Source organism: Citrus clementina, unplaced genomic scaffold (assembly GCF_000493195.1).
Source record: "Citrus clementina cultivar Clemenules unplaced genomic scaffold, Citrus_clementina_v1.0 scaffold_4, whole genome shotgun sequence".
NCBI classification, from domain to species: domain Eukaryota; kingdom Viridiplantae; phylum Streptophyta; class Magnoliopsida; order Sapindales; family Rutaceae; genus Citrus; species Citrus x clementina.
Window position 1 is genome coordinate 1,214,916 of NW_006262274.1, and position 9,426 is coordinate 1,224,341.

Below are 9,426 nucleotides of genomic sequence, written 5' to 3' on the forward strand. Positions count from 1 at the left end.
ATTGAAACCGAACTCTTTAAAAAGTTCAGTCAATTCTGAAAAATTTTGCCGGGCCCGGGACCTACTTGAGATAAAGATTCATTAGTTGAAGCATAAACTTTAACCTGGACTCACCAATGGAAACAAGCGAAGACAAAACACCAGAGAAAGAGCTTTTCTTTTTTCTCACTTTATCTGGACATGTAGAAGCTTTAAGCTGGTTTTGTCTCCGCATATGAGCCTTGCAGCAGCTTTAGTTAACATTATATACAAGCTGCTTTCAAAGACAGGCAATGCTGTAAACCCAAGCCACATGGATAGCAATCATTACTCAGTGTCTAATATCCATAATCCGACTCTGAAATTGACAAAGCTAACCGCCGCCCATGTGACTTGCTTTTTGCTCTCGTTTCTGCTTCTCATGAACAGATAATCCCAAGTGATAAATGTCCAGAAGTTCATTTGGGGATTTTTGCTAAATTCATTAGCTTGCAGATGACACTCTTACGAGAAACATTAAGGAGACAAGATAGAAGCAGAAAGAATGATGATGCTACATGACAAGCACCCGAACTTGAAGATAACGATCTGAAACAAATTTACAAAATTCAGAAAGATACATAGAAATAACTGACAGATTGCAAGCATATAAACAAGTTTCACAGTAGTAACGAATCTTTAACAAATCTACATACACCACCGGTATACCTATTTGGCTATGAGAGGCAGCCCATAAATCAGCATTTTTCGCGAAACTAGGTAGGCGTAAATTTCAGCTTTTATCAATGCCTCTGGCAAGCAAATCAATGCTATACAAGAAGTCACGAAGTCCTCTGACAAAATGATGCTACGAAAATCAATCTTAAGGGAATTGTACAAGGCAGATCGATGGCCTTCATTACATACAATCTTTATGCTACAATCCTGAGGTGGGGATTCCTTGTTTTTGAAACCATTCGGGCATGTGGAATCTTTCATATAGCTCAGGTCTCACATCTTTCTGCAGGGAAAGATGCTTAAGGAGCGGAAGGAGGACATTGAGAAGCTGGTCAAACACATTAATCCCAATAGTCAGGGTGAGAAAATGGTCAAACATAATTCAATGAACTAATAAGGAATTTCAATAACGTGACATTGGTTAGTACCTGGTTATCATGTGGTTGCCCAGCAGAAAATGGAATGCATGGGATTCCATTCAATGGTTGCAACAAGAAACTGAAAGGGTTGTTGTCAACAATAACAGTACGACATAGATCCTTTGACAGGCAGGAGAGATCCTTGACATGCTCCCGGTACTCCCTGTTTAGTCACAGAATGAAGATATACCAAAATAAGCAATCTAATCTCAAGCAGGCTGGATATTTAAGAAGTCCATTTTCCAAATCATTGTACTTTTCACAGAGAAAAATTAATGTGTGATATTCAATTATTCACGTAACAATGGGTACATTCTAAACTGCAAGACAGATTTGAAACATGTATTATTGAAACTTGTATTATGGGCTTGAGCTTACATATCTGTGCATAAAAAAATTACTATGGAAAATTTGGTCCCACTAAAATTGAATAACTCTTCTTTACTTAGAATTAGAATTATTGCTCTAGTTTTTCCTAAGAATTCAATATGGGGATACAGCACGATAATCAAAAGTTAGAACAAACCCATAACAATATGTCAATATCCTTCTAACTTTTGTTGGGAACTAAAGACCTATTAGAGCGAGGCAGGAGCCTAACTCATGAAATCTTGTGTTCAACTGAGAAGAACCCATTAAACTTTCACTATCTCAACTATATCTTTTGCTCCATTTTTCACTACTCAGGGCATTAGAATTTCCAATAAGAAGTTAACGTTATGCAGGAACAGAAACTCTCAGAACCCTGAAGCAGTGCAGCTTTTATAGTGAAGGCATGAGCAACAACAACAGAAAGTACATCAATGTAATGGAAACAAACCAATGAAATGATTTTAAAAAAAAAAGGATTAAAGGAGAATATAAGAAGCAGAACTTACGTGCTAGTAGTTGATGGCCGATAAAGTCGAAGACTAAATAAATTTTCCCCATCTATTCTGTCAACAAGTGGTCTAGCATAGCCTGCAGACATCCAACAGCATCAATCAGATAATGGAAGGGTGAAAGAAGAGAAAAATTTTCACTTTTTTTTTTTCTGTATTGGTTAGGTAATAAGTGAAAGATCAACTAGAAAAAGATCAACTAATAAATGCAAAGCTCAATGTGTCAGGTAATGAGTAAACCTTCGAGACCAGCAGTAAATAGTATAAGATCTGCAAATTCGCTAAGCTGTTTCAAAAATTCACGCAACCCTGGACGCTCAAAAACTGTCACGTGGTTGATCTTAGGTTTTCCCTCACATTCCTTCAAACCCCAACACATTAAAATCAAAACAACTCATCTCGAAAACAGATTTGATAAGCAATTAATTACTATTAAATGTAATAGGACACCTTGTCGGAAGATAAGCACTCCATCTCAAACCACTTCAATCCAGCTCCTGTTGCTTGATTACGAAGCGTAACAGGCAGGCTAGATGTCTCATATGCACAAACTAAAGTTTCATCCAAATCAAGTACTACCTGTATAATGCAACCATTCAGGTTATATAATATAAAACAAAATACGAAACAAGAAGACTACTAGGGGATAAAAGATGTTTCACCAAGACCGGTTTTATAGCTTCAAATAATCAAAACAGCTTATCTAACTTCAACCGGCAAGATGTCATGATGTTCAACCTTCTTACAAAAGCTCTAAACACAAAAATGGGCTACGAGAGACAGTTTAAAGCTCATACCCACAATTTTTTTATTCATTCATTTTTTTTTTTTCAATTGAACTTGGATTTCCAACAATTGCTTCCATTTCCCATACCAACTAAATCCTGTTTCCGATTTTAATTCTATGTATTTCACTAAAACAATAAAGAATTCTATGCAGTTGTTTACCACTAGGTAGCTTCCTTCTGTCCTAGAAACACATCTTTTCAAAGAAGAAAAGAAAAAGAAAAAAAAATAGTAATAATAACACAAAGAAAAACACCTTTAATCGAAGAACACAAGCACGTAAACAAAGCGAAACATGGAACTAAAAGATGAAATTTTTAGTCTTCATTTTCGAGTACATTTCCATCCAAGCTAATTTAAGCTGCTACGAAGCTCAATTCAGTGCCAATTAACTTATTTCATGTTAAAGAAAAATATTATAATTTCAAAGAAACTTACAGAAAGAAATTTTAACGATAATATAATAATAATAATAGTCTAAGTCAACGTAAAACAAAATCCAATATTTTCTTTCGGAGGAAAAAATAACATACCGTAAGTTTTTGGAGACGCTCCTCGGAGACCACGTCATCACCGGAGTCCCTAACAGCGCCGATATCTACGGTAGCTGAGGAATCGGTCTCAGGCAGCTCAACGACCTGCAACGGCTTGAAAGCGTGAGTCGAAGCGGAAGCAGAGGAAGATAGAAGCGGATGGTGACCGAGAGCTCTTAGAATCTTGGCGAAGATCTGGAAGAAGAAAGCTAGCCAGTTCAATAGCGTTCGCCATACTTGTATGGACCGATGTGAGTACGCCACCTCGGCCTGAGTCAACTCAGCCATTAAATGAATTAATTTACTTGAATTAAAATTTTTGTAATGAGATAATTTAATTTTAATGTTTGATTGATTGAGATTTGACAATTGAGAATCTAATGTGTTCTTGTGTTCCCTGTTTGATAAGTTTTGGCTTTGCTTTTGCTTCTGTTTCGACAATATCTGATGCGGTATGTGCACTTTTATTTCAGGGTTGTGGTGGTGGTCGTGGCGTTGATTCGACCAAGTCATAAAGAGAAAGGATTAGAAATCCCACGCCCTCATGAGGTGAGTGGTATTTCATACTCTTTTGTTCTCTATGGTAAATTTGTCATTTTATACTTCGTATCGAGCAAATAATATATTACTTTGATTATTTTTTAATTACATCCTAAAATGAATTACTTTGATTTAGTTTTGATTTATCTCACATTTTGAATATTTTATACCACTTGTAGAAATTTATCGATTGAATCAACAATAATTCATATATTAATTTGATTTCATGAGTATTAATAAGTGTATGTATCATTTCTAAAAAAATAATGAGTGCTTTACGCTCTTTCATTTGTTAGATTATTTTTTATGCATTTATTGGTACACACACTATTTGACAGATACACGTAACAAGAATTTAATAAAAAAAAAGTGTGTATTTATAAGATATATAATATTTTTCTCGTCAATATTACTTAAAAGTATTTCGAACAAACTCATATATGATAAAATTAGAAAAGTTTGTCATCATGTATTGCCGTATTGGCCACAATTTTTATAATATGTTACAATTTCAAAGTTTTATTTTGTACTTTATATAATATTCTTACAATATATGTACAAAATAATCAACACATAATAATAAAATTAGACCAAAATTAATGAAAGAAATGTGAATAATTTTTGAATAAAAAAGGCTATCTTATTTGCCATCTTATTGTTCTCATGGGTCATCATCTATCATTCTTACAAATAACAAACGCCAAACTTCTTAATACAAAAACAAAAAAAATAATAAAAAAGAGAACAGATTATTCGTTTATCTGAGACCAAATATTACGATTGACGCCGGAATAAACAGAGCCTTGGACAAAAGATTGGGGGAGGCGCCAAATATGAAAGAGATTCGTCGTAGAGCAACGAGTATTCAATGGGGCGTTCTTTCACGCGCTAGAGGGGATCGTGGAGGTTGAAAGTGAGGAAAAATGGTAAGGCTCTCATTGGGTCTAATCAGCCAATGAGATGAGACAAGCTTGGGTTCTTTAAAGATTTTGTCGTCGATTGGTCATTATTGACGTACAGAAGGGGCGATTCGGTGAACTCGAGTATAGTGTACTACTTTGAACAACTCGGATTTGTCAGAGTCATCGATTCCTCTACGCGGCCACGCCAGATGGGGTCCATGTACACGTGCTATCGTCTCAGGCAATTGAACTGACGGTTGAAGAGAAAGAAATTGAAAAATTTGACGCACAAGAGAGCCTCATACCGGCTTCAAGAGTCCAGATATGTACAATTTATGCGTTTAATTATTGCATCTTTCTGTTAATCAATCAATGAATCCTTTACAAACCCTCGTCAGGTAGAGGACGGACAAAAAGTGAGCATTTTTTTTCAAAAAAAAATTAACAAACAGATATGCAGTGTGAGCAGAAAAAATGCAGTAACATATACAGAAAACCAAAACTGAAACTGGAAGAAGGCACTCTGTCATGCTCATGGGGAGGAATTATCCACCAAATTCGTAATTTGTCAAACAATTCGTGGTCAATTGGACTAGTATGGATGTTGAAGCCATGGGTGGTCTAATGCTTCCCTTGCAGTTGGGCGTCTTTGGGGATTGATTTCGAGCAAAGTTCTAACAAAGTCGATAAAAAATGCATCAGAGAATTGTAGGTGATGCTCCAATGACGATTCCTCGGGGATTATGTATTCAAGTTGATTAGTCTCCTGGAGATATTAAGAAAGATGTAAGTTCACAATATGTAATATACTTTACCTGTTAACTTTATGTCCTAGCACAATTGGATTAGTGAATCAGTTGCAGTATCTGAGCGAGCATGAAGTGAGTTAATTCCACTGAAAGCAAGAAATTTTGCATTCCTATATTTTGTTTTGATCAATCCCAAAGAGCCACAGTGCAGCATACTCTAGTGTCAGTCTTATCACCACGAGAGATATAAAGATATTTGCGAAACAAACCTCATTTATGTAGTAAAGATCATATTCTTTAGTGAAGTACTTGTATATTTCCTGCCCCTGCATCAGCATCTCCAGATCAATTGGACCCAGCATGCCAATAATTCGTGCAAGGATCATCACAACTGCATCATTTGGAAACAGAACCTGAAAGGACATAGATAATTACAATCAAAATTAATGATAGAAATTTCTTTCAAGGAGCAATCCCTTCAAACTAATGAAGCAAGCAATGTCAAATAAGACATACTTCCCCCGTCCACAGCTCTGCGAGGATACAGCCAAGAGACCACAAATCTATCTTTTGGTCATAAGGAAGGCCTATGATGACTTCAGGAGCTCGATAGGAACGGGATTGTACATATAGGCATAAGTTGTCAGTCTGAAAGCAACTGCTGCCAAGATCAATAATCTTTATCTCGCATCTTTGGTAACTCTTGATAAGAATATTTTCAGGCTTAAGATCACAGTGAATAATTCCCAAGCTATGTAAATATTCCAGTGCCTCCAAACATTGCCGAGTTATAACCTGCATGAAAAAGCAAAAACTAAGAAAGATACTGACAATGTTCATCTTGGCAGTGTAAGTTGCCAAAAACAAGTAGAAAAAGTGCCTAAAAGCTAAAACAAAATAAAATAAAATGACGAATAGCAAGACAATCAACAGTAGCAAAATTAATAGAAAAGTTGAACAAACCTGCAGCCTGCCAAGGGTAAAATAAGCTTCTCCACCAGATTCTTGATTGAACTTCTGAAATTCATAAAGATTTGCACGAAGGAGTTCACAAACAATGAACAGATGCTCCTGTAGAGTTTTTTGTAAAGAGAAAAGCAGGAGAATTAGCTATGCTAGAAAACTCCCATAGAGAACAGAAAGGCTACAAAATTACCAGATGATAAAAGTAGTCATAAAGACGCAAAATGTGGTGCTCATCAGCAGGATCATTCTTGTTCACGAGCTTAAGAAGTTTAATTTCGTCTAAACTCTGATCGAAGAAGTCTTTATCATTCTTGATGATCTTGAGGCAAACATCGACTCCCGTGTGAAGGTCTTGTGCTTGAAACACTTTACTGAAAGCAGCTGAACCTAGGTATTCCGTAACATAATATCTGCCTGCAATGACAGTATTTAGTATGATAGGCAGATCCTTGTTCTCTTCAAATCCAGTCCTGTAGATGGCATAATAAGTGAGTACACTGATTGCTACTTATTAACCTGCAATGAACCAGCTTCAAATCTCTATCAAGACCCAGTACTAACAGTAAAAATTTAGAATTGATTACAAGATCCCGCTAACAAGATAAACAGCCTAATACCCATACAATGCTCATTGTCCCTTCGAATTAAAATAGAATATCAGATAATTTATCAGTTCTACCAAAGGTGTACATATTTGCTGGTTTAACACCCTCATATATAGTACTAATTGACATGAAAACTATCAATAAATGAACCATTGTGCAATAATAACTGCAGCTGGTAGACTTTGCCCAACAAACCTGTTTTTCCTGTGTATGATTCTCAGATGGAATATTTCACATTCTTCCTCAAGATTGTCAAACATAAGAAGGTCAGGAGTAGCGACACCATGTTCCTCTGCATCTGCCTTACCCTCATGGAGTGCTCCATTAACTTCACCGTCTCTGGTGTCACTGTTATCGATTTCAGCTGGCATTAAATCTTTCTCAGCCCCCTTAAAATGCAAATCTGAGGAACCTTTAAACCCTTCAATCCAGTCAATGCTCGAACCCCTCTTAGAAGAAGAGTAACTTGAACTCTTTTCAGTTCCAGGATGGGGAGCTAAATCACAGTCAGTGGATGAATCCCCCACAACATTGTGTTGAAGATCAATTAAGTCAGCTTCTTTAGAGCTCAGATAGCCATAATCATTATTAATCTTTCCTTCTCCAGCACAACATTTGCAAAGGGGTTCCGAACAACCATAAGCAGCACAATCCTTGAGCTTCTCTTTGATGCCACCAGCTTCAGGCTGATTAGTCTTTTCAAAACGATAATAATCTGTTACTCCAACCTCTTTGTCATCATTCAATGGCACAATATGAAATAGACATGGCTTATCCAAGTAATCAGTACTTGCCTCTGAATGTAATCCTTCCGATTGATCATACACAGCCAGTGGATTTTCAAATAGCCTATCAGCCTCTGAAGTCATGATGAACTTGTCCTCACTTGGACAGCCAAAAAAGTCAGAACCACCATAGGAGGGAGTCATGAAGTAGCCTTCATCTTTCTCATCATGCCAATAGAAGTCATTTTGCAGATCATAATCACGTGCCGTATCAAATTGAGATAAGCTCTCTGATGAAGCTTCAGAATTTCCATGGGATGTTGATCTGAGTCCATACGGGTTTGTGAATTCTGTGATAGTGATAAAAGCATCAGAATGACCCCCTATGCAATTATAATTTCTAACAATTCTATTGAGAACTTTTACTGTATACAATTGGATTGCATTAATTCTTGATGTAAGCATTCCATTTCATCCAATAAAACAACATAATTCATGATCGTAATAATTAAGCAATTAGAAACATAGCAAAATTAAAGTTGATCAAGAACAACAAGATAGAAATCTGTGCCTGCTAGTTCGTTCAATGACAATGGGCAAATTTCTTGGGGGTGCTATAATTTAAAAAAAATATATATATATATATATTAAACAAATAAGAAAAATCAAGCTATAAACTAATTAACCTGAAGAACAAAGGTCACTAGTGGAAGAAGCCAAGCTGACAAACTCATCATCATCAGAAGAAGACGCCGAACTTGATCTTGATGATCTGTCAGCACCACCTTCATCAACCTCCGGTTGCCTGAGACTCGCCGGAATCTTCACCGGCGGCAGGACAGGGAACAAGAACTTCTCGTAATCAAAAGAACCCAAGTCGCGTATTTTTTCCATCATGTCTTCCTTAAGAGCAGACTCGGCTTCTTTGAATCCATTCTTTCTCAAGAACTCTATCACTGTCTCCACGTCAGAGCTCGACACTTCTGCCATGCATGAACACGAGAAGCAAAATTCAAAAGGCAGGGACCAACATGCGAACTGCGTAAAGTATCAACTCTAAAAGTGGAAATAAATATAGAACCTTTCAGTGTTTGTGTTTGCGTTTGCATGCCTCTTAATTTGTTTCTGTGCGTCCCTTGTTTTGCTCCGAGTTTGTGAGACTGAAGCTAAGGCAGTGTTGTTTGCATCTTACCAACTTTGAAAAGTGGTGGGTTTTCGGAGGTTTAGGTCGGGTGGGGCCACATACACGTGGGAGGCCTACCGAACGTACACGTGGTAGACGACGGTGATAAAGATAGGGGTTTTATGGACTTTGTCGTTTTTGGTGGGAAGTCAAGGACGAAGGAGGTCGTTTTGAGGGACCATCAGAGCATTAACATGAAGGTCCCTCAAGTTTTACATTTCTCACAAAAGAATGGACATCACGTCACTTTCCCAATTTTGTGCAAAGTAGGACCCTCCCTCGAGGGGGTAGCAAACTAGCAATTCGGGTTCTTTTAATCATGCGACACCGAGTAACCTAGAAATACAAATCAATATGATACTTGAGTAAATTTATGCGGGAGGGGGTACATGCAAGTTCTTAGTGCTAGTAAAAGATTGATTTTCTATCTTACTTATACCT

The 9,426-nt window shown here is 37.0% G+C and overlaps 2 protein-coding genes across 4 annotated transcripts; both read right to left on the minus strand.

The window, feature by feature from the left end:
* Positions 1-34: 34 nt before the first annotated feature.
* On the minus strand, positions 35-3,872 carry LOC18044211 (CTD small phosphatase-like protein). Of its 2 annotated transcripts, XR_002906094.1 has the most exons (7): positions 3,316-3,872; positions 2,447-2,575; positions 2,237-2,357; positions 1,994-2,075; positions 1,125-1,278; positions 688-1,024; positions 35-567 (listed from the first exon to the last, which is right to left on the minus strand). XR_002906094.1 is itself a non-coding variant. In XM_006435680.2 (6 exons), the coding sequence occupies exons 1-6, from the start codon at positions 3,826-3,828 to the stop codon at positions 896-898; spliced, it is 1,128 nt and encodes a 375-aa protein (XP_006435743.1). In that variant the 5' UTR covers positions 3,829-3,872; the 3' UTR covers positions 512-895. The 2 variants fall into 2 exon arrangements, 1 of the variants encoding a protein (XP_006435743.1); XM_006435680.2 differs by having other exon boundaries at positions 512-1,024.
* Positions 3,873-5,096: 1,224 nt separating this feature from the next.
* LOC18045103 (dual specificity tyrosine-phosphorylation-regulated kinase 2) lies at positions 5,097-8,975 on the minus strand. Of its 2 annotated transcripts, none has more exons than XM_006435683.2 (8): positions 8,884-8,975; positions 8,489-8,785; positions 7,273-8,152; positions 6,663-6,942; positions 6,470-6,577; positions 6,023-6,301; positions 5,776-5,919; positions 5,097-5,523 (listed from the first exon to the last, which is right to left on the minus strand). In XM_006435683.2, exons 1-8 carry the CDS (start codon positions 8,909-8,911, stop codon positions 5,350-5,352), a joined length of 2,190 nt encoding a protein of 729 aa, XP_006435746.1. In that variant the 5' UTR covers positions 8,912-8,975; the 3' UTR covers positions 5,097-5,349. The 2 variants fall into 2 exon arrangements, with proteins under 2 accessions (XP_006435746.1, XP_024041607.1); XM_024185839.1 differs by lacking the exon at positions 5,097-5,523 and adding an exon at positions 5,530-5,623.
* Positions 8,976-9,426: the final 451 nt, after the last annotated feature.

What these genes read in the sequence shown, in the direction of transcription:
- LOC18044211 (XM_006435680.2), bottom strand. Translation starts at nt 3,828, where the DNA reads ATGACTTGGTCGAATCAACGCCACGACCACCACCACAACCCTGAAATA. An exon ending in ATTTACTGCTGGTCTCGAAG is followed by an intron (nt 2,076 to 2,236) that starts GTTTACTCATTA and finishes GGATGTCTGCAG; the next exon opens with GCTATGCTAGACCACTTGTT. An exon ending in CGGCCATCAACTACTAGCAC is followed by an intron (nt 1,279 to 1,993) that starts GTAAGTTCTGCT and finishes GTGACTAAACAG; the next exon opens with GGAGTACCGGGAGCATGTCA.
- LOC18045103 (XM_006435683.2), bottom strand. Translation starts at nt 8,911, where the DNA reads ATGCAAACGCAAACACAAACACTGAAAG. An exon ending in GCAAACACAAACACTGAAAG is followed by an intron (nt 8,786 to 8,883) that starts GTTCTATATTTA and finishes CATGCATGGCAG; the next exon opens with AAGTGTCGAGCTCTGACGTG. An exon ending in CAGAGCTGTGGACGGGGGAA is followed by an intron (nt 5,920 to 6,022) that starts GTATGTCTTATT and finishes ATGTCCTTTCAG; the next exon opens with GTTCTGTTTCCAAATGATGC.